The 23,566-nt window shown below is 47.3% G+C and overlaps 1 protein-coding gene across 8 annotated transcripts in view; it reads left to right on the top strand.

Annotated features, from left to right (window-relative positions):
* PIP4K2B (phosphatidylinositol-5-phosphate 4-kinase type 2 beta) overlaps positions 1-23,160 on the top strand; it is a 28,918-nt gene extending 5,758 nt beyond the window's left edge. For 3 of the 8 annotated variants that reach the window (XM_081582280.1, XM_081582279.1, XM_081582273.1), the window contains exons 2-10: positions 6,444-6,541; positions 9,583-9,679; positions 12,091-12,243; positions 13,173-13,319; positions 14,371-14,409; positions 14,963-15,076; positions 17,670-17,928; positions 18,415-18,518; positions 19,040-23,160. In XM_081582280.1, the coding sequence (XP_081438406.1) occupies positions 6,477-6,541; positions 9,583-9,679; positions 12,091-12,243; positions 13,173-13,319; positions 14,371-14,409; positions 14,963-15,076; positions 17,670-17,928; positions 18,415-18,518; positions 19,040-19,120 (1,059 nt within the window). In that variant the 5' untranslated portion in view covers positions 6,444-6,476 and the 3' untranslated portion in view covers positions 19,121-23,160. Of the gene's footprint in view, positions 1-4,880; positions 6,357-6,443; positions 6,542-9,582; positions 9,687-12,090; positions 12,244-13,172; positions 13,320-14,370; positions 14,410-14,962; positions 15,077-17,669; positions 17,929-18,414; positions 18,519-19,039 lie in introns of those variants that run through there. The other 5 variants (XM_081582277.1, XM_081582281.1, XM_081582274.1 and 2 more) reach the window with 5 other exon arrangements.
* The last annotated feature ends 406 nt before the right edge of the window (positions 23,161-23,566 follow it).

Raw genomic sequence — 23,566 nt, forward strand, 5'->3', positions numbered from 1 at the left:
CTGTACTATTTTACATTTGTGCCAGTAGTGTATGTGGGTTCTAATTTCTCCAAATCCTGTCAACCCTTGTTATTGTCTTTTTTATTACAGCCACCTTAGTAGATTTGAAGTGATATCTCATTGTGATTTTGTTTTCCTTTCCTAGATAGTTAATGATGTTGAATATCTTTTCATGTGCTTATTGGCCAGTTGTATATTTTCACTGGAGACATATCTATTAAGATCCTTTGCCAGTTACTTTTTTGCCCATTTTAAAATTGGGCTATTTATTTTTTTATAAGTAACTTGTAAGAGTTCTTTATATATTGTAGATTCAAGTCCCTTATCAGATACATGATTTCCAAATGTTTTATACCATGCTTTGGGTTATCTTTTTTACTTTCTTGATGGTATCTTTTGAAGCTCAAGTTTTTAATTTTGATGAAGTCCAGTTTATCTATTTTTCTTTGGTTTTGATGAAGTCCAATTTATTTTTCTTTGGTTACTTGTACTTTTGGTGTCATATCTAAGAATGCTTTGCCTAACCCAGGATCATGAACATTTACTCCTATATTTTTTTCTGAGAAAAACTCAGAGTCTTCTAAGAAAAACTCTTTTAGTTCTAACTCTTACATTTAGATCTCTAATCCATTTTAAGTTAATTTTTGTGAATGGTGTGAGGAACAGATTTATTCTTAAGTCTGCTCGGTTCTCCCCCACATTCTTCCCCCATTCTGTCCACACATTTTCTTTGCTTAATGCAGACCCAGAACCTCCTTGCCTTGCCTTTTCCTTTTCTCCTGATACTTTAAAAATCTTCAGTAAATATTTCGGCTCTATGAAGCCTTTGGATGAATTTGTCCTTCAGCACACTTCCCACCTCACAGAGAACACTGACACTCAAAAACAGGAGCAGAAAAACCAAGGTGTAAAAAGGAGGAATAAACCCAGAGGTGGATTTGTTGGCCTTTGTGGCTCTCTGTTCTTCTCTTTTTTTCCTGGAGTTTCGATCTCACTTGGACCTCCTTGGTCTCGGGAATGCGTTTCCCAACTTGTCAGGTTTTCTGATGGTGGCAGGTAACAAATGATTGCCAGTGGTGGCCAGCCCATTGCTGAGCCACCCACAGAACCCTGGCACATGTCAGGAACCTCCCTGGGTAGCAATTCCTATGAAGGTCACATAGGGAAGTTGGAGGCTTCTGGAATCAGAAGTTCACCAGATTAGAACTAGCGACTGAATTTTCATGTCCAATCAGATCAGCATAGAGTGAACTCACTGCTCCTAAGTTGTTTCTCATAGGGCTTGTTTTAGCCTTATTATTTATGCTGATGGCTCATAGAGTTGATCGTGTGGATAATCCCAGAACCGCTTTCATGGTGTGAGATACAACAGACTTACCACCCTAATATGTTCTTTTTATCATACTACTCAAACGAGTTTGCATTCTGCAAGCGCACTTCTGCTGAAGGTGAAGGAGGTTGGCCCAGAAGTGTGCTAGATAGTAAAGAAAGGCAGATCTTCCTGAAATATTGCTTCAGTCATAGCCTTTCACACTTCAAAGCTTTTTGTCATTCTCCTTTGTCTACCAAGTGAAGTTTATTCTTCCCTCCTGGGCTTTTAAGATTCTTTACATTCTGGTCATAACCTCAATAGCTAACCTTAATCTTCTTTTCCATCCTCCAGACCATGAACCTTTGGCATGGTCACACCAGCTTTGCCATCTCTTTTTCCTAGTGTTAGTCATCTTTCAGTCCCCTTTTTTCTAGCCATCTGTCCTTCTATCCAGCATTTATTGTGTAACTGCTATGTGCCAGCCATTGTGCTAGGGACATAAAAATGGGTAAGATAGTCTCTTCTTTGTCAGGGCTCAGACTCTAGTGGGAGAAATCAAACATGTAAACAAGTCATTACCCAAGTGAATGTGATAGTTAGGATATAAAGTTGAACAGAGGAACAAGTGAGTAGTTCAACCTGGGAAAGACAGGGAAGCTTTCACAGAAGAAGTGTTATTTAGCTATATCTTGGATGATTCTCTTAGCTAGATTCCTTCTTCTGTTTTTGCTGCTATAGTCTATTACCTGAACTATTACGTCTATGTATATATGTGTTCAGTCATGTCTGACTCTGCAACCCTATGGACTGCAGCCCACCAGGCTCCTCTGTCCGTGGGATATTCCAGGCAGTATTACTGGAGTGGGTTGCCATTTCCTATTCCAGGGGATCGTCTCTTCCCAGGGATCAAACTTGTGTCTCTTGTGTTTCCTGCGTTTGCAGGCAGATTCACTAGCGCCACCTGGGAACTATTCTAATAGCCTTATAAATGGTCTTGCTGTTTCTTATTTTTGCCTTTGCCAAAGCTTACTTGATTCCAGAATTACCTTTCTATATCACCCATCTGATCATGTGAATTCCCGGACTTAAACCTGAGAGGTCTTCCCATTGCCTACACAGTTAAGTTCGAGTTATATAGTGGACAAACTAAGTTCAAACTCAGGCTGTGTGCCTTAGTATAGCTTTGGAGTAGTACTTTTCTCTCTGAGCTTCATTTTCCTTTTCTATAAAATGAGCATAACACTTACCTTGAAAATTATTAGGACAGAGGGAAGGAAAGGAAAACACTCCCTTAGTCCAGGTAGCTGCCCATAGAAAGGATTGCACTGCACAGTGTCAGCAGCACAGGTTTTGGCACCAGCAGACTTAGGAGCAAATCCTGACTCTGCACATATTGTCTGTGTGACCTTGAGCGAGGTACCTTGAGTCTTTTCCAAAAGGCAAAATCAGATTAATAATATTTCATGTGACTATTAGGTATTAGAAATACAGAATAGAATATATATATATGTGAGATATATGATACATAATAATATAGAGAACTGATCACTTACAGACATGCCATAAATAGAAGCAGCTGTTATTTACTAATATTGATAATATCCGAGGCTCTTCACCTGTCTTTCCTGTACTATTTCCCTCCACTTCTTAGTATCTCTGTTCTATCCTGCCACTCTTCCCCTTGCCCTCCCCCCTACCAAAAATGGGCAATATACTTTTAAACCTCTGAGGCGTATAGTTCCCACATCTGGGATTCCCTTCCACGGGTTTTGTGCTTTGTTGTTTTTTTTTGGCAAACTACCTCTTAGGCCTTTCTCACTTGTATTTCTCTATAGCTTCTTCTAGCAACCAGCTCTCCCACTCCCAGGCATACTCAGTCTTTTTTTTTTTTTTTTAATTTTATTTATTTATTGGCCATGCTACACTGCTTGCAGGATCTCAGTTCCCTGACCAGGAACTGAACCTGGGCCATGGCAATGAAAGCCCGGAATTCCAACCACTAGGCCACCAGGGAACTCCCAGAATCAATCTTTTCTTAGTCTGCTTTTTCGTCTCCCTTTGTTCATAACTCTATAGCACTCATCACATTTTATTTGTTATTTGTTGTCTGTCTTCCCAGCTAAGCAGAGACCGTATCTTTTCGTTTTTGCATCTGCAGCTTCTGGGACAGTAATGGCACATAGTAAGGCTACATTGAGAGAAGTAAACTGAAGACAAATTTAGCTGAGTCTGAGCCAGATCCAGAAAGACCTTCAATGCCAGGCTAAGGAGTTAAAACTTTACCCTGAGGTTGGTGAGGAGCCATGGAAGATTTTTAAGCAGGGTGTAACGTGATCTTGTTGTAGGTTCTTCCAGTGTCAAGTGCTCTTGGCAATACCAGGAGGGGCATTAGGTTCCTTTCTAGCCTGATGTGTGAGGGCTGGGACTGACTATTTTCACCCTCCTCTGAAACTCTGCTGTTCCGTTTGCCATCCCTGTGTTCTGACTGACTTAAATGCTCCTTGGCTTCAAGTTTTACTGCATCATGGGTTTGTCTCATCTCCCCAATAAGAGGATAAGCCTCCCACTTTCCTGTGTGCAGTGCACACAATGCTCCCTGGCTGCACACACTCTTCTCCCTAACATGAAATGAAGCATGTAGTAGGTATTTCAGCAAGTGCTTGTTCAATTGAAATTGAATAGAACTCTCTGGGGATATAAAATTTAGCACAACTGAAAAAAAAAAAAATAGTACAGCTAATCCCTAGAGTGAATCATTTACATGTGGCCTGATGGAAATGAGGGTGAGTCTGCATAGTTCAGCTGTATGGATTATTCAGCAATATATATCTGTTAGAAATTTCTTGCTGTTGGATTGTATAGTCGAGAATAGAGATGAATTGAGAAGTAAAAACTGACCAACTTACAACTGTTCAAACTATGCCACACTTTTGAGTTACACAGAAAATTAATAATGAACAGCTCTTGTTAGAATAATTCATCCTGGCTAAGACGCAGTTGACCCCTCGCAAGTGGGTGTTTTAGTCTTTCCTAGTTCTCCCAGTAACTAGCCCTGACCATGGCATAGAGTCTGGATTTTAACCTAACTCAGATTCAATCTGTAGCAGATACCGGAGCCTTTTAGTATAAAATCATACTCTTTGGGCCAGTGGTAAGTTCTTTCTAGGATGGCGGTATAAGCTAGAAAAGTAAGAATTGCGTAAGAGCCATGAACTTCTTTAAATTTCAGAGCCAGACTTAATATGCCAGGAAAAAGGAAGTGGCACAGCTACCATGAATTGTTTCTGTTGGCAGGGAGACAAGAAGTGGAATGGTTTCCTCTGTAGGCATACGCTTAAACAAGCAGGTTGTCTTGTGAGCACTCCCTGGAAAGGTAACCGCAGAGTTGTTTTGTGTATGTCTGTGGTGTTTTAGCCAGTGGTGGACGTCTCAGACCTGGATGCTGGAAATTTTAAGTATACAATTTGATCAATTTTGACAAATGTATATACCCATGGAATCATCACCCTAAACAACACATAGAACATTTCTAACAACCTAGAATTTGCACCTCATATGTCCCTTTACAGTCAACCACACGACTGTCCAACCCAGGCTATGTCTTACTGGATTCTCTCACTATAGATTCTAGAATTTCATATAAATGGAATCATATAAGATGTACTTTTATATTCTGTGCCAGTCAGTTTTGCCAGCAGTGTATTGAGGCTCTTGCACCACTGCCAACTTAACACTACTACCCTATGGCCCCTCCCCATACACATATCCTTCGTTTCCCCAGGAGTAAATCTAAATTGGGTTTTTCACCAGCTCTAGGAAGGAATGGTTTCCCCTGCCCAGTTACTGCATTAATGTGAACTTCCTCCATCCTCTGACATTTCTAAATAAAAAAAGGTTTGGAACATGAAAGGGGCAGCAAATTAAATGGTATTTCCCCCCATTTATGCTCCTGGAGGAGTCCTAATGACTAGGCTATTCCCTCACTGCCGCATGGGGCCTCATTGAGATAATAGGATTTGCAAGGAAAGTATCCGGGAGACCCAAGACTCTACTCTCCCTGCCCCCTATCCATTAAGTCAGGACTGAGGTTTCCTCTCTAAATCCTGAATGCATTAGTGGCAACTGGGTTGAGGGTCAAATGTCAAATACTCTGCTGTGATGGGAGAGGACATCTGTGGCTAATTAGGCCACTAATTGGCTAAACTGGGATGGGGAAGGGCAGGAGCTGCCTTCTCAGCTCTGCACCAGTGGGAGGCCAGTTCCCTGTGCAGCCTCCGGCTCCCTGAAGGGAGGATGAAAGACAATGAGAAGGTTTGTTTGCAGTGGGGGCAAGGCACCCCTCCTACGTCTCCCCCATTTCAACCCAAGGCAGGACGTGGCTTTAGGAACTGGCCTGATGAAAGCAGTTAATCAGGAGAGTAAGAGTGAGCCAGTAGCCAGATGTCTACCTCTTCTGCTCACTTTAAATTTAATTCTTTACTCTGGAGGTAAGAGTTATACACCCACATAAACCTACCCAGCTTTTTTCTTGCCCCAGGCTGCTTTCTTGAGTGACCTTTAATTTGTATGAAGATGTTCAAAGGCCTCAGTGAATACTCAATGTATGTTGGGTGATATTTATTCACTGATCCATTTATTTTTGCATTTGATAAATACTTAGGTAGTACCCACCAGATGCAAATCATGGGGCCAAGTAGCTTGTGTGGAGCCTTCAAGGGTCAGGTGGATGATCTTTGCTTAAAAGGATCAGTGATATGATCTTGCCTACTTATAGTCAAGCAGGCTTGTGAGGTTTATGAGCATTAAATACAATGTGAGATGAGGCTATGAGATGGCCAGAAGAGGGATACAAACAAAGCTTCAGGAATTCTGAGATGGGAAAGAACATTTATAGTCTGGAGAATCATGAAAAGCTTCATAGAGGAGGTGGGCCTTATCAGGTGGGGAGAGTTACAATAGGTAGAGATGAAGTTGGGAACATATTAAATATTTGAAGAGAAGAACAGAAATAAAGACAAGAAGGGAATCCGCGGACATGTCTTTGGTGAGATGGTGGCATCCGTGGTGTAGCATGTTATCTCTCTGAGGCAGGTGGCCTGGCTGAGAACCTCATTTTCCCCTTGCTTTGCAGATCAATGAGCTGAGCAACGTCCCTGTCCCTGTCATGCTAATGCCAGATGACTTCAAAGCCTACAGCAAGATCAAGGTGGACAATCATCTCTTCAATAAGTAAGTGGCCTTCTGAGTGTGTCTTGTAGGCAGTTCTTTCCCTCAAGGCAGAGAGCTTCCCAAAACCTCACCGTCATGGGGCAAGCAAGCACCTAGCATGGTGTGAAAGCAACACCTGGATCACAGAGCTGAAAAACTGGCTGGGAAAACGTGTTCATTATGTGCCTCTCCCCCTTGTGCTGTCCTGTCATCTCGGTCCTCCATCAGCCTACGTCCAGTGTCCCTCAGGACTTGTGGCTCGGCACAGGGTGATTCACCTAGGGCCAGTTTAGGTAACAGTGAGCTGCTCAGGAGCTGAGGTGTCTAGTACAAGGCTGACAGCAGTGGCCTTATCTTGATCTTAGTCTGAGGCAAGAAACTGCCAGGCATGTTCCTGACCTGGGATGCAGCCAAGCGCCTTTCTTTCCAACTAGTGTGTGAACAACAGGCTGAGCGTGGTGCCCAGGGGTGCTATCTAAAATCGTTCTTCCCAATTTTGCTCATTGTGGCTTCTTGGATTAACACTGGTGTCTCAGACTTTGATGGAGCAACCATTTCCCTTGGCACAGTTTGGGGCCTCCTCTAAGCCTTGTAGAGGCTCTTTCATCCTTCTGTGGGTCACCCAAGAAATATGTGTTGTTCACACTCTCTTCCTTTCTGCATTTGAATCTTGGTTCCACTCTCCATTGTCCCACAGTCCCCACCACCTCACCAGCTGAATTCTGTCACCCCACCATTCCCAGACTGTTAGCCCGGAAGAGAAGCTTGATTTGAAAACATCTATTAGTGGCCTCTCTCTGCCATAGTAAGTAATAACATCATATTCTAGAAGCTGTCTGTCTTCATAGCTGTTACTTGCTAAGTGGCCACCTGTATAGAAGAAAAAACTATGTTTCTCCTCTGTTCTCACACAGCTGCTTATTTCTAACACCAGATGTGTGGGTTTCCCCCACATCAAGCAATTCTGTAGGACACTAACAAGGTGTCCTGCAATTCAGTTCAGTTCTGACTCTTATAGACCTGAAGTTAGCATCAATCTCACAGGTTAAGGACTGAGTCCTGTAAACTACCCCCCCGCCCCCTTCAGATGCCAGTCTCAAGTCCAGCTTGTCACTTGTGTTCTGACCTATTTGCTGTATAGGTTGGAGGTTCCCACAACCCTCCCCATTGGGTTGGATTACTTTGCTTGAGTGGCTCACAGAACTCGAGAAAACAGTTTACATACTAGGTTACTGGCTTATTATAAAAGGATGCAACTCTGGAACAGTCAGGGGAAGAGAGGCATGGGTAAAGGTATGTGGGAAGGGGCAGGGAGCTTCCAGGCCCTCTCCAGGCACACCACCTGCCCCAAACCTTGATGTGTTCACCAACCTGGAAGCTCCCCAACCCTGTCATTTTGGATTTTGATGGAGACTTTTTTATAACAGCATGATTGAGGAAGTCATTGGCCATTGGCAATTGATTCTGCTTGCAGCGCCTCTCCGCTTCCTAGAAGTCAGGGGCCTGGGATTGAAAGTTCCAACCCTCTAATCCTGGTTGGTTCCCCTGGCCATGAGCACCCATCCTTAGAGGGATAACAGAAGTCATCTCATCAACATAAATTCAGGTGTGATTGGAGGGGGTTTGTTACAAAGAACAAAATACACCTTTATTGCTTACCACTTAGGAAATTCCAAAGATTTTAGGAACTCTGTGCCAGAAACAGGGACAAAGACTAAATATGTATTTGTTATTATATTCAATATCACACCACGTAAGGAAGGAGAGGCAGCCCTAACCTCTGAGGCAGAAAAAGGGGTTGTTCTGTGCCAGAGGTCAGGGCTCAGGTGTGGACTGTGTACCACATTGTACCAGGAGTCCGTGGTGTCCACCACCGCATTGACATTTTGGCCTAAAGTGAACTTCCAATATCTTTGTTTTTTTTTTTCTTTTCACTGATTCCTTTTGTGTTTTCAACAGCTGTTTATGTGCTAGTTTATTAGACTACAGTGCTGTTTACTATGAGACAAGGACCCGCCTTCATGAGAAGCTACTACTTTTTATTTCCTTGAAGTCTCCTGTCCTGGAGTAATCAGAGGGACATATCCCCCCCCCTCAGTTTTATTGAGATATAGTTGATATACAGCACTGTCTTAAGTTTGAGGCGTCCAGCATGATAATTTGGCTTATATAATTCATGAAGTGATTGTCACAATAAATTCAGTGAATATCCATTATCTCATATAGATATAGAATTAAGGAAAAAGGAAAAAAATTTTTTTCCTTGTGGTGAGAATAGAGGGACACATTTCTGAAAGGGAGTTCCCAAGCAGGGTGACTATTGTCAAGATGGAGGGTTTGGAGGAGGCATCACTTCAGGTAATTCTCTTCCCTCCTGAAAGTCTATGGATTGACTGAGGAGTGGGGAGGACGTAGATTGGTGCCAGCAGCCAGCAAACAAAGCTTCATAAAAAAATGGGATCCCAGTCAGTCGACTTAGGAAAGCACCCACCCCTTCCATCCCAGTGGAAGCCAAGGGCAGGACCTCGTGGGTGTAACCGTTTTCAGGATACATTGATAGGAGCCTCCCCAGAGGAGAGGGGTCCTTTGATGAGAAAAGCCTTTCCCTTTAGCAATCAAACTGACATTTACCTCACAGCAGCTGTTCACATGCAGCCACCTTTCTGTAGCAAGTTCAGCACTTATGAAGGAGGGCCCACGCTCAGTCCCACTTCTCTGCAGGTAAGGGTTTTTTTCCACTTCAATGTAAGTTTTATGGAAAGATAGCATATACTCAGAAAAAGTACACAAATCATAAAAATACAGCTAGATTAATTTTTACAAGGAATTAAGGAATGTGCACAAGGAATGTGAAGTTTTTAAACTTTCACATGCTCAGAATCACCTGGAGTGTGTGTTTAAAATGCAGTTTTCCAGGCTTACCTCCAGAATGTTGGGGGCTACATGTTAAGCACTGCAGATTGTTCCGATCCAGGTGACGCGTGGACCACAGCTTGAGAAGCCCTGGTGTATGAATTAGAGGAGCAAGGAGTTCACAGAAACATGTCTCTGCTTTTCCCCAGAGAGAACCTCCCCAGCCGCTTCAAGTTTAAGGAGTACTGCCCCATGGTGTTCCGAAATCTCCGGGAGAGGTTTGGGATTGACGATCAGGATTACCAGGTATGGAGTGTCTTTGCAAAATCAGGAGAGTTAGGGAGGGGGCGGCGGGGGAGTGGGGTGTGTGTGTCAGGAAGCCACAAGACAAGTAGAGGAAAAAAACGTGTGTACTGTTCTCTTGCTGTGTCTTCCTGTCAGGTCTCATTCCACCCGGGCAGTCTTTGTCCAGTGCTGGTGGGCTCTTGGAGGAATGAGGGCCTTAGAAGTACTTCTCATGGTGCCTCCTAGGTTCAGGTTCCTCTCCCTCGGAGGGAGCGCAGGGGGAGGGAGAGGGGTCTGTGGAAGCTGCTTCATTTTAGTCTGACATTCCCAGTCTAGGCTGAAGAACCCTTCTCCTCCGTAGTTTGACTTAAAAGAGAAAGAATTGTTGCCAGCAGGAGATGAGGCCTCTTAAAACAGATAAGACAGCTTAGAAAAGGAAGACTTTAAGGGTAGTGTAACTTCTTGCCAGGTATGAGTGCCACCTCCTAAACTTGTCCCCTGCCCTGACTTTGGGAGGGGGCTAGGCATGCAGGAAGCTGCCCCCTTCGGGGGTGATCATGTCACAGAGGCCTTTGACCTATTGGAAGAAATCAGTCCCAGTATCAGGGACATTCTAGTGTGACTCACCATCTGTGGCTTCTGTTACTTCTCCACCTAGCACCTTCCTTGGACTTCTTACCCTGGCAGACAGCTGGCGATGAAGGTGGGAGAATTTTCCACTTCACTTGTGTAGCAGTAAAAAAATATAGCTGATTTTCAGTTGTCTGTTGGGGGGAAAGAGGAATGTACAGCCTAGTGAAATATAACATGGATGCCTGCATCTTGTACAATACTGTCATTCCTCCCACCCCGCTCTTGGGAAGTCTTTCACAGAGTAGATCACAAGAAGCAGAGTCCCCTCCCCTCTCCACCAGCTCCAGGGGGCCTCCTGAGGGGGAGGGGGAGGGGACGTGAGAGGAGGAAGGGATGCCAGGGCCTTGAGCAATCAGGAACGGTCATGTCCAAGAGGTGGTGGGCCGCCCTCCAGCCCCTCCCGTTGGGACCAAACCCTGAAATGTCATGCCCTGATCAGAGCATGAGGTTTTCTGGAAACTTCTTGCCATTACTGCAACCCTAGGTTGTTGGGGCGGAGAAGGCAATGGCACCCCACTCCAGTACTCTTGCCTGGAAAATCCCATGGACGGAGGAGCCTGGTAGGCTACAGTCCATGGGGTCGCTGAGAGTCGGACACGACTGAGTGACTTCACTTTCACTTTTCCCTTTCATGCACTGGAGAAGGAAATGGCAACCCACTCCAGTATTCTTGCCTGGAGAATCCCAGGGATGGCGGAGCTTGGTGGGCTGCCGTCTATGGGGTCGCACAGAGTCGGACACGACTGAAGCGACTTAGCAGCAGCAGGTTGTTGGGGTATCTCCTTCCACAGTGGCTCTTTCCCTTCCCTTTGGCCATCTAGCCACATCCTGTTTATTTCTCTAATAGTCTTGTGGGCAAATAATTGTGCTCAAGGCTGGGAGAGGAGCAGGGAGGATGGTGTTCAGGGAGGGGACTCTGCTCTGAGACTACTAATGACTGAGAGAGGCAGGAGATGCCACCTGAAAATGAGGCACGGGTAGAGCTGCTTTTGTCCATCCTCTGTCTTTTGACCTACCAGAGGTCTTTTCCTGGCATCTGGTTGGTGAACACATTCCTTTGGTTGATACACACCTTCCCCTACTCCCTCCCTGCTCGAGGGTTCTCCTGCCTTCGGATTCTGATAGGAATGGGGCCTTGGGAGGAGCAGGGACAAAGCCAGAAAAGCTCCCCAGATCTGCCTCCCAGCTCTGCGGAGACAAGCAGGAGTTTGAGGTGAGGGGAGAGGTGTTGGGCAGAGCAGTGAGGACCAGCTTCCTGCCTTAGGAAGAGATTTCCAGCATGAGGGTACGTAACAGGAAATAAAGACAACTCTATCCACTCCTTCTTTATGCATGACTTCTTGAATATTTCCTAAGCTTTGTCTTCATCACCCCCAAGAGACTGGGAAAATCATCTCAGTCTGCTTCCTTGTGTTCCAGGTGAGGAAACTCAGGAGTAGAGAAGTGCAGTGGCTCACCCACGGTCACGTTACATGTGAGTGTCAGGGTTAGAACCCAGGCCCCTAACATCTGAGGCTGAGTTTTAGGTTCTAGAGCAGCTCTCTAGGATCAGAATGAAAAGAAATATTTCACAGTCGGTCCTCTTCTCATCACAGTCAAGGATTAGGAGCAGGTGGTGCGGAACAACTCATGTCTCTCTTAAGGAAGACTTGGGAGAGATGTAAATTTCCCAAGAGAAAGGGGGCATCTGCCTCAGTACTGTTGGCTTCAGAGCAGTCTGGCCCGTAAGAGAAGACTCAGAGTAAAAGTCAGAGTCCTTGTTTCTCCTCCCAAGACCGGCTTTTGTCTTGGTCCATCAGAATTCAGTGACACGCAGCGCCCCCATCAACAGTGACAGCCAGGGCCGGTGTGGCACACGTTTCCTCACTACCTATGACCGGCGCTTTGTGATCAAGACTGTCTCAAGTGAGGATGTGGCTGAGATGCACAACATCTTAAAGAAATACCACCAGGTATGGTGAGTCGAAATGAAGATGTGTTATGGACGCAGTCCCAGTTGACCAGCTGTTTCTCGTCAGAGTTGGGGAGTTTTCACACTCTGGCACCTGCCTCATTTCTTCTGAAAGAGGTCCTGTCGGCTCAGCAGGGCTGCTGCTTTTCCTGTTGCCTCTCGCCTCTCTTCTGGAACCTGTCCATGGGAACAGCAGGGGGTGCCTGTCTGAAGCCTGCCTGAGTCTTCTGGGAAAACTGGCTTCTCTGTGGGCACCTGAGAGGTGGTGCAGGGGCCCTTTGGTGTTTTGGGAGTTAGAGCAGAAAACCCTGGGGTCTGGCACGAGTGAGAGTGGTGAGTACAAAGCCATTCTGTTTTCTCACACGGCCGCATCACAGCCCTGCCCCTGCAGCCTCTCTCTCCCCTCTGGCTTCCCATATCAGGCTGGCGGAGAGGATGCAAAGCCTGGATCGGTGATTTTCCTGTGGAATTCCAACCATATGGAACCAAAGGGGCTCTGCACAGCCTGCTCAGCCTCTCAGTCTGCCTTGCTAATTGGGGGCAGGGGTGGCTGTTGCCTTTTGCAGGTCTGAGGAAACCCATGACTTCATAGAATATGGTTTGGAAGCCACTAGTCTAGAGGCTGGACTTCCCTCGTAGCTCAGTCGGTAAAGAATCTGCCTGCAATGCAAGAGACCTGGGTTTGATTCCTAGGTTGGAAAGATTCCCTGGAGGAGGAAATGGCAACCCACTCCAGTATTCTTGCCTGGAGAATCCCACGGACAGAGGAGCCTGGCAGGCTACAGTCCATGGGGTCGCAAGAGTCGGACACGACTTAGCTACTAAACCACCTCCAGTCTAAAGGCTAGAATCCCAGGGGGCATGTTAGCCTGGGAAGAGCCCTGTCTGTCCTGGCACCTTCACCTGTTCCTTTCCTCCCTTCCTTTCTAGTTCATAGTGGAGTGTCACGGCAATACCCTTTTGCCACAGTTCCTGGGCATGTACCGCCTGACCGTGGATGGTGTGGAAACTTACATGGTGGTCACCAGGAACGTGTTCAGCCATCGGCTCACTGTACATCGCAAGTACGACCTCAAGGTAAGGGCTCTGTGTTTCCCAGCTCTGTGGCCCTCTCTCCCTAAGCCTTGGAGGGGCTGCAACTCCAACTTCCACATGCTGGGAAAGCCAGGGCATAGGTCTTGGTGGGGACAAGTAGCTCTAGAGTTGATACTCCTAACTCACTTGAGCCAAAGGCTATCTCATGCCCAGGTGACAGTGACAGGAGGTTATTCAAGCCCCAAATGTCCCATATTTATGTACAGTGAATGTTCTTCAGTTCCTGTCAGGGGGATGTGCACACCGAGGGCAGCAGTGAGGGGACAGGCTGTGCTGACACACATACCTGGCAGCTGCCCAGGCCTTGCGGACTGACAGCACAGGCACATTTCTAGACACAGTAAAAAAGCACACTTTTTCCTGTGAACCGCAGTGCTCCGTTGTTCCCGAACCTGGCTTCCTGACCCCGGTCCCTCATACCCCTCTCCTTCTCTCTGCTACAGCTGCACTGGCCTCCTTTTTGCTCCCATGGTGCCCATGCTCTCCACACCCCCAGCATTTCATAGAGGCTGCCTGCCATTGTTTCCCTCCCTGCCCTCTTCTCCACCTCTACCTTCCTCCACCTAATCCCTTCCTACTTAGCCTTTCAAGCTCAGCTCAAATATCATTAATTCCAGGAAGCAGGCTTTGGCCAAACCCCTATCTAGTCTAGACCCTGGTCCCGTACTACATGCTCTCAGAGAGTCCTGCCTTCTCACCTGTACCACTTCACACTATTGTAATTAATGGGTTAATTAACTGTGTATCTCCTGCTTACTGCCTGTCTCCCCTATTAGGAGGAGAGCTCCTTAAGGGCAGGGACTGGGTCTCTCAGGTCAGCCCTATTTCCTGAGCATGGGTCTGGTTATAGTCAGAGCTCTGTACAGTCTGTGACAGAGGAAGTGAACAAGTTGCTGCCTCCTGGCCCCTTTAGGAGTCTAACCAGTCTACTTGAGTTCACCTGCTGCCTCTGCCTAAAGACTGGTACATGTTTTTCTCGCTCAATGGAATTTGCCTCAGCTTGGACTTCTCCTGACAGCTCTTATCCTTTCAGGGTTCTACTGTTGCCAGAGAAGCGAGTGACAAGGAGAAGGTATGCTGGGCTCTGTGCTGATCACTTGTGGAATGGGTCACTTGGAATCAGAAACACCTTCTCCCAGCCGTGTTGTCCCTTCCTCAGATGCCATCCAGCCTAGTTCCTAGACATGCTGTCTATGGATGTGAAATACTTTGTCACTAAGCTCCTGCCTGTCCTCATCCTTAGCCTAGGCCTTGGTCACCAGCCTTTCACCTTTGCCCTTGCTGGGTTCTTCATAGTCCTAGAGGGCTGGCAGCTTCCATCTCAGTCGAGCCTGAATCAGTGAGTGGCTGCTTGAGCCCTGAGCTCAAAGTAGCTCAAGCCTGGTAGTCCAGGCTCAGAAGGAAGTCCTTTGATCAGTCCTCATTGTCCGACTCCTGCCACATACTTGCCATCTCTGCCTGTCCGAAGCTGGGACTGTAGAGTCCTGGACAGAGCTGTTGATCAGCAGGTTGGCCGTCTTCGTGCCAAGGACCCTTTCCTCTCCTGTATCATTAACCCACAGCAGAGGACTCCTTGGAGGTGAACAAAGCAGGCCGCCAGCCTAACACTGCTATTGCTCTCCCAGGCCAAGGACTTGCCAACCTTCAAAGACAATGACTTCCTCAACGAAGGGCAGAAGCTGCACGTAGGAGAAGAGAGTAAAAAGAACTTCCTAGAAAAACTGAAACGGGATGTAGAGGTATGTACTTACCCTTGATTTTACTTTGGTTGAGCTCTTGTCCCCAGAACAGAAGCCTCCTTAACCTTAAGGAAAATTGAATTCACCACTTCCAGGAGTGTGGCCAAGAGGAAAGGGGTGATTTGAGCCATGTGGGTAGTTACTTGCATCTAAAGCGAGTGCCAGTATACATTCCGTTTGGGAGGACACAGTTTGTGCTGGTCGAATCTGTGTAACTCAGTTTGAAGCGCTTTCCCTCGCTTCTTCTCTTTTCTGTTATAACCCCCTTTTCAAACTCCTCTTCAAGCTTCCTTTCTGGTGTTATCCCCATAGTGGAGGAGGCATCCAGGTGTCAGAGTGACAGGAAACCAACTATTAAGACCCACCAACCGCGCCTTTCTCTGGCTCAGATTCTCCACTTGCCTTGCAACTTTCTGGTTGGCAGGGGACTTCCTGTGGAGAAGTTCTTTGGAGAGGACACGTGCTAAATAATGAATGTGATATCTGCACCGCTTGATAACTTGGTGCCTCCTGTTTTAATAAATCAGGAGCCTGTGCATTACAACCAAACTGCATAAACTTTAGAAAATGTTTTTTTTTATTGTGGTAAAATATGCATAACATAAAATTTACTCTCTTAAACGGTTTCTGAGTGGCATTCAGTGCATTCACATGGTTGTGCAACCGTTGCCACCATCCATCTCCAGAGCTTTTTCATCTTCCCAAGTGAAAATTCTGTACCCATTCCCTCTTCTTCCTTGCCCCTGGCAGCCCCCATTCTACTTGGTGTTTATGAAGTTGACTACTCTAGGAATCTCTCGTAAGTGGATCATACAGTGTTTGTCCTTTGTGTTTGGCGTATTTCACTTGTCATAATGTCTTCAAAGATCAGCCATTTTTTGCTTTTTGTCAGAATGTCCTTCCTTTTTTCTGAGGCTGAATAATATTCTGTTGAATGTATGTACCACATTTTATTTACCCATTCATCCATTGATGGACACTTGGTCTCTAGTTAAGGTTAACTAGTTAATCTAGTTAGAAATCTCCAGAGAAGCAGAGGAGGATGTAGATAGATAGATATTTACTATAAGGAATTGGCTCACAGGATTATGGAGGCTGACAAAAGTCCCAAGACCTGTCTGCAGTTGGCCAGCTGGAGACCCAAGAGAGCTGATGGTGTAGTTTTAGTCCAGAGGCCAACAGGCTCGAGACGCAGGAAGAACTGACGTTTCTTCAGTCTGTGTCTGAAGACAGGAAAAAAACTGATGGCCCAGCTCAGAGGCAGTTAGGCAGGAGGAGTTCCCTTTTACTCATAGGAGAGTCAGCCTTTTTGTTCTTTTCGCCCTTCAACTGACTGAATGAGGCCCACCTAATTAAGGGTGTATCAGTTTACCAATTCAGATGTTAATCTCATCCATGAGCACCATCCCAGACACATCCGGAATAACATTTGACCACATTTCTGGGCACCCAGTAGTGACACATAAAATTAACCTTCACTTCATCATTGTGAATAATGCTGCTGTGAATATGGGTTTTACAAACTTCTTTTTGTTAGAAAGCTTTATCTTAACCACCCCCTACTGTGTTTATACCTTTATTCTGACATTGTTTGTCTAGAGTCTTTCTCCTCCTTTTCCTACTTTTCTCCCTACTCTGCCTCCAAGGAGGATTTAAGACAGTTGACACATTCATTTGTTTTCGCTGGCATGTTGCTTTATAAATGTTTGCAGGTGGATAGGAGAGGGTGTGGCTCACACAATGTCTCTCTTCTGGGACCCTAGCCACTTCTCCCTTGGCCTTGAGAGGGCTTTGTCCAGAGGTTCTTGTAGTGGTGCCCTTCACCCTTCTCAGAGGATTCTGCTGATCTACCATCGGGGCTTCTTGTGCTTTTGGTTACTCTGTGGGCCTCTAGATAGAGCCACTCTGGTCTTGTTGTGATTCTCCATCTAGTTCTAGTCATATGGTCATTTGGACAGTTTCCTGCTGTGTGACCACAGCAGAACGCCTGGCACATGGCTGATGGTGGCTGCTGGCTTGCTCACAGAGGATTTGGGCCAGTGACTGGCCTCAAGTTAGTTAAACTGGAATGCCGGCTGACCATTCCCATCCTTGTCGTCCTCATGCTCTTTGTTCTTCTCCAGGTTATGGAGTCCTAGCTCAGGAGACGTAAGCACAGTGCTGCTCCCAACACTTGTTGTATGGATGAGGAATGTGCAGTGCAGCATTCCATTGTTTCTTTCCTCCAGCTCACCGTTGCCTCTCCGTCCCAGATGGAATTGACTCTTCCCTCCTCGTGCAGGGCTCCTTCTGCTTTTACTCCCGCAGCCTCTGCCGGCCTGACTTCTCTTCATTCACTAGGATCAGCCTCAACTCCTTTCCTCAGGGATGCCCTCTTCGCACTGCTGGACTCGCACAGCTCCTCGCCCTGGTGGAGTGACTGTCTTCACCATTAGACATCGGATTTGTCCAGGGCAGAGACTCTGATGGCTTATTCTCTGCTGTGTTTCAGAGTGGGAGAATTAAGTTGAAGGAATGCCTTTTCTCCCCTTTCCAGATGCCAGTCTGCCATGTTAACCTCTGTCTTCTGTCTTTCCTTCCCCCACCTCCCTAGTTCCTGGCCCAGCTGAAGATCATGGACTACAGCCTGCTGGTGGGCATCCACGATGTGGACCGGGCAGAGCAGGAGGAGATGGAGGTGGAGGAGCGGGCCGAGGATGAGGAGTGTGAGAACGATGGGATGGGCGGCAGCCTGCTCTGCTCCTACGGCACACCTCCAGACAGCCCGGGCAACCTCCTCAGCTTTCCCCGGTTCTTTGGACCTGGGGAATTTGACCCCTCTGTTGATGTCTATGCCATGAAGAGCCATGAAAGTAAGTAGGAGCCTGTGCCTGCCAGCCCCCTCCAGCCCCCATCCCACCCCCCGCTTCAGGCCTGTTGTTTAGATGCCCTGGGGGTACCTGGGCCTCCACCTTATTAACTGCTGACTCTGGCCTCTTTTTGCCTTAGGCTGCCATCCAGGGTCATCACCAGTAACTGTCTTCTGGGGCCCTGGGGTCCTTCTCTGTCAGGCCTTTCTTTACCTCTTTGTATGTCCTGGATAGCTGAGGCCTGGTTTGGCTTAGGTTCATGGGAGGGACAGAACCTCCTAAATAGTGTCACATCAACCCCACAGGGTAGCTGTGAGGATCAAATAAGAGCTATGAAAGCTTCTAAGAAGGACTCCATGGGTCATTTCTTTTCTCAGATTCAAAATGACAGGGATGAATCTGGATGTCATATCTGAAGGGTTAAGACCCAGCTGCTTTTTGCCCTTGTCCCTGCCTCTTCCTCCTTTCCTGCTTCCTCTTCCCCTTCAGGTGCCCCCAAGAAGGAGGTGTATTTCATGGCCATCATTGATATCCTCACGCCATATGATGCTAAGAAGAAAGCTGCACACGCTGCCAAAACAGTGAAACATGGGGTGAGTTCTCCCTGTCTCCATCTAGGCCCAGGGGGTCTCCCTCAGAGCCCCAGGGGGGCTCCTGCTCAGAGGAGACACTCTCCTTGCCCCCTTGTCCCTGCCCAGTTGCCTTGTGTTCTCTCTTTGCCATCTACACCCCGTCCCCCCACTGCAGCTGGCTGAAATGCCCAACTTGTTTTTCCCCAAGTTCTCTGGCTCCCTTCCCCAGGGCTGCTGGGCATGCCGTGCATCTTGTTGACTGCCAGTAATAGCTTTGTTTACATGCCATGCTGCTCCCCAGAGGCCTGTTTCCCCATGGGCTTCAAGCTACTGTTCTCCAAACCGGCCCCGACAGAGCTCTGGAGCCTCTCTGCCACCTCCCCACTGCCTTGTTCCTGCTTCAGTGGGTGCAGCCCTGGGATTGTGAATCAGCGAAGCAGGGCCAAGGCACTTCTGAAACATGGGGATGATTTCTCCAGGTGTCCTGCCCAGCTAGGGGTGGGGCAGTGCCACCTCCTGATTAGGGCCTCTGTGTATTACAGGCAGGGGCCGAGATCTCGACTGTGAACCCTGAGCAGTACTCCAAGCGCTTCAACGAGTTCATGTCCAACATCCTGACGTAGTTATCTTCTACCTTCAGCCAGAGCCAGAGTGCTGGATGTGGGGTCGGGGATTGGAAGAGAGAGAAGGTGTTATCTGGGCTAGATGGGAGGGCGGGGAGCAGAGTGGGGGTCGGGGAGGGCTTTAGCAACTTGACTGCAGCCTGTGACACTGAGAGAGGCTCTAGCAGGAGGGGAGGGGATGTGCCACGCGTGCGCGTGCTCACAGGATGTAGCCTCATCTGCTCACCCTTGATTTCCCCCGATTTGACCTAGGTTAAAAAGGTGTTTCCTTTTTGTTACCTTGTAACGTTTTAAGATACCTTGGGGCTAGAGATGATTTTCTGGGTTTATTTGGGTTTTGTTTCTGAAATTTCATTGCTCCATATTTGCTGTTTATAATGATTTCTGTCATCACCCTATCTACCATCCCCGTCCCTGCTCTGCTCTCAGTTCCCTCAATTAAAGAAGCACCCACAGACCCAGCGAAGGGTCCTCTCAGAGCAAAATGCTCTGGTGCCGGAGAAGAGGTTAGACACCTCGGCCCTGCTGCGTTTGATCTTGTCTGGTTAACTTTTAATTTCATGGAGTATTGTGCACAGCTTCCTCTACCTTTTTGGCCTCGGCTCCAAGTGAAATGTTACATAGTTCCTCCATCTAAATGCTGTCCCTCCCAAAGGCATGCCCCAGGTGAACATCAGGCATCTTGGAGCAGAATCAAAGATCTCAGAGGGGAATGAGTTCATCCTCACGGGATGGTCAGGGGTGGGGGACCACTGGTTCTCAGAGAACCCCATGATCATCACCCAAGCCCTGGGCTTTTCGCAGCCCCTGGAGTGCAAACATCATCTCTGTGAATGAAGCCTGTCTCCCACTGAGTCAAGAGGAACTAGAAAGCACCTCTGGATATAACAGGACCCTCATGCTTACAGGGTTATTTCCCCTTGAGAAAACTCCAGAAAAGCTGATGAGTATCAAATGAGGTCTTGTGCCCACCATCCATTTACTTCCTTCAGATCTTCTCCCAGGCATTCTTGTTTGTAGGTGAGCTTTTAGCTGGGGGCAGATCTCCACGTGCCTGGGGCGCTCCTTACAGAGATACCTCTTCAAGCCCCAGGGCTTCCATGCAGTAATGTGTCACCTGGATGGTTGTGGCCAGCAGGAATGGTGTACCCCGCCCTCCCCTTTGGAGTGTGCCACCCAAGCCTGAGGTTGCTTCTGAGTCAGTTGAGGATCTGACCTGGGATATGCAATTTGGAGGCCTGATGTGCAGTTCAGCCTGGCCCAACCTTGGAGCTGTTTTTCCTTGATGCACCCTCTAGACTTTTTGCATATCTGCCACCACAGGCCTCCTCAGGAGTGGCATCTGGCTGCTTCCTTCAGGATCTCTACCACCTTCTGAGCCTGCAACTGAGGCCTCAGAACTGCGTCCTTTTGTGAGGCCATCAGAGGAGTCTGGCCTGGTCAGGAGAGAAAACAACCCTGTGCTGGGGGAGGTACATTCCTGAGTCTTCTCACCTCCTCACCAGGAACTGGGGACTTGGGATGAGATGTGGTAAAACTTGTAGATAGCTCTGCAAATGGAAAGAAAGTTTGTGGAACCATTTTGAACAAATGGATTGGTTTCTTTGGCTTTCTTCAACCTGGCCAAGCTCAGCTTCTGAGGCAGGAACCAGCAACATCTCTGTGCCCGAAGCACAGCATTTAGGTCAGGGAGGAATGGAGACCACATTCTTGGACTCTACTGTGCTGTCGGAACCCTTCAGGAGAGGCAAACGGGGGCCAGACAACTGCCCTGGGCCCCGAAAGGGACTGTAGGTATCTTTGGATGTCAGCAGCAAGACCGCGAAGTGACTTGGGGAAGAATTTATACCAAGTGGCTCATGGAGAAAACAGATTTGACTTCTTAGGGAGGGATTAGTAGGAATAATGTTTGGACTTGATTTCCCCACCTTCTAATCAAGAATGAAAATTTGAATCTTCTCCTGGTTGGGCCTAGCAACTCCCGAGCTTGGCAGGCTGTCCTCTTGGGGCCTCCACAGCCCTGGGCTCTTTCCAGCTTCCTGCCATTTGGTCTGCTGATCATGTCCCCCGTAATGTGTATGAAAAGTGTAACCAATTGTTCCCAGTTAAAGGTGAGCTACCAGATATCTAACTTCTTTAACATTGAGTTTTTGTGGAGTGTGGTTTTTTTTTTTTTTTTGTATATTGTTTACATTTTGAGAGGTAGCATTCTGTTTTAAATGCTTTGTTTGTTTTTCTGACAGTATTGTTGACTGGGTCAAAACATTTAAGCTGTGGTTTGGTGGATTTTAAATTTTTTTTTAAAGGTCATTCTCTGTGCTATCTTCAAAACCTTGGGTTTGGTCCTTTAATTCCTTTGGCATTCAAATGTTTAAAAGCTATTTATCTTGGTTTATACAAGGTTTTTCTCTTCTTTTTGTAAGGATGAAGATGTTAAATTTGGTTTGAAGTTTGAATGTAGAGAAAGTGAAGTGATCCCCAAATTTTTGTCTGTCCCCGCTTTTCTCGCAGTCCCACCATGCCTTATCTGGGCAGTAGAAGGCGTCCAGGGGCAAGTGACTACCCTCACTATCACTCTGGAGCCAAGAAGAAAAGCTGAATGGTCTTATGGCATCCCAGAATAATTTGGGGTCTCCCAAGAACACAGCCATAAGAATAGGACACGGCTGACTGGATGAGGCCTGGATGGGGATAAGGGAGGATTCCTCTCCATTCTCTCCCTCTACCACTTAACCAGTCACAGCCCTTCCCATCCTGCCCCTCTTGTTCTGAAAGTCTGTGCTGAGAAAACTCTCATCTCCCAGGTCTCCCCACCAAAGCGAGAGTTCCCCTGAAAACTCCACCTCAACCACTAGAAGAAGCCCTCTTGTTCCTGTTAATGAACCACTGAGTCTTCATCCCCCAGTACGAGCTCCTTCCCTGTGCCTTCCAGCGTGGGGGCTACGGGGCAGGCTAGGAAGCCAGCAGTTCCAGGGGCACAGCCCGAGGCAGTGCTCGATGTCTCCTTATTTAGCTCAGGGGTTACTGGTCTGTGGCATGTGCTACAAGTTGCCCCTGTGGCTGAGTGGCACTCCCTAGGTCCCCACTACAGGCAGCTTATCCTCCCTGCTCCCTCTTCCTACTTCTGTTTCTCTTGCCTGGGTTTTAGGCCTCACACAGGATCCCTGGTAGTGCTCAGGGCTTGGGACTACATGCTCCTGCCCTACTGACTTTCTTCTCTTCACAGTCTGCCCGGGTCTGCCCAGAGAGGTGGACCAAAAACCCAGGACTTTTCTCAGTAGCCAATCCCACCCTCCTCTAATTGTCTTTTTATCAAGTTGAAGAGAGAAAATTTCAGCAATCCCCAGCATTTGAGCTACTCAAATGTTAGGGGCCAGAAGGGACGGTGTGTTTAAAACCACCTTTAGAAGGCTCTGGCCTTAGACCTGTGGCTCCCTTAGTTCCAGGGACCCCACTTCTTTCTGGCAGAAATGTGGGGAGGGGGCTCGAACCTGAGCACAGGAATCAAAGGGAAAACACATTCAAACTGCCCCCAAATCTACCAGCCATCTCCAGGGGCTCTGTGACACAGCCCTGGCTTTCTTCTGAAATGTGACACTTATGAAGAGTGTCTCCAAAGGGAAGAGGAGATTTGGCTGTCCCTGGCGATCCTTTGGAGGCTGGGGGAGGAAACTTCTGGAGGAGTCCCTTCTTGCTCAGAGCCATTTTGGGAGGAAGTGGGAACCAACAGCCTTTGGGGGTAAGGCCTGGTGCCACTCAGCACACCCAAGTATCAGGTCAGGTCATTGTAGTAAAAAAATGTGAAGTTTAGATTCAGCTTTTGGGGGAGCAGGATAAACTACCACCCCACCACATGTGTGTGACTTCTCAATTTCCCATTGCAATTTCCTTTTTTTTAAATAGGAATTTTCAAACCCCTGTGCTTGTCTAATGTCTGCTCGGAACAATTCGAGACCCTGTTACTGTTTTAAGATGCATGCATGTTAAAAGATGAATCTCCAACCCGAGGAAAAAAATAAAACTCAAAAAAGCTTTGTGTACACAGCTGTTATATGTGAGTCCTTTGGAAATAAGCCTTTTATCTTTTTCCTAATTGGAAGGTTTTGGTCTCAGTTTCAGGGGCTGCTTGGGCTAAATCTGGGCTTGAGTTTGAGTAAGAGTCAGGTCCTTTGGTCACTCGCTTTCAGATGCAGTTAATAAGCAATGGCTAAGGTGGTGCTTAAGAGACATGGGTTCAGTCTGTTGGTTTGCAAGATCCCCTGGAGGTGGTAATGGCAACACTTCAGTATCCTTGCCTGGAGAATCCCATGGACAGAGCTTCCAGGCGGGCTACGGTCCATAGGGTCACAAAGAGTCAGACATGACTGAAGCGACTTAGCATGTACACATGCAGGGGGCACAGACCTCGGAGGGTCCACCTGTCAACCACCTTTACCCTCACCCTTG

This window comes from Giraffa tippelskirchi, chromosome 3 (genome assembly GCF_054371585.1).
Source record: "Giraffa tippelskirchi isolate mGirTip1 chromosome 3, T2T-mGirTip1v1.2.pri, whole genome shotgun sequence".
NCBI lineage: Eukaryota > Metazoa > Chordata > Mammalia > Artiodactyla > Giraffidae > Giraffa > Giraffa tippelskirchi.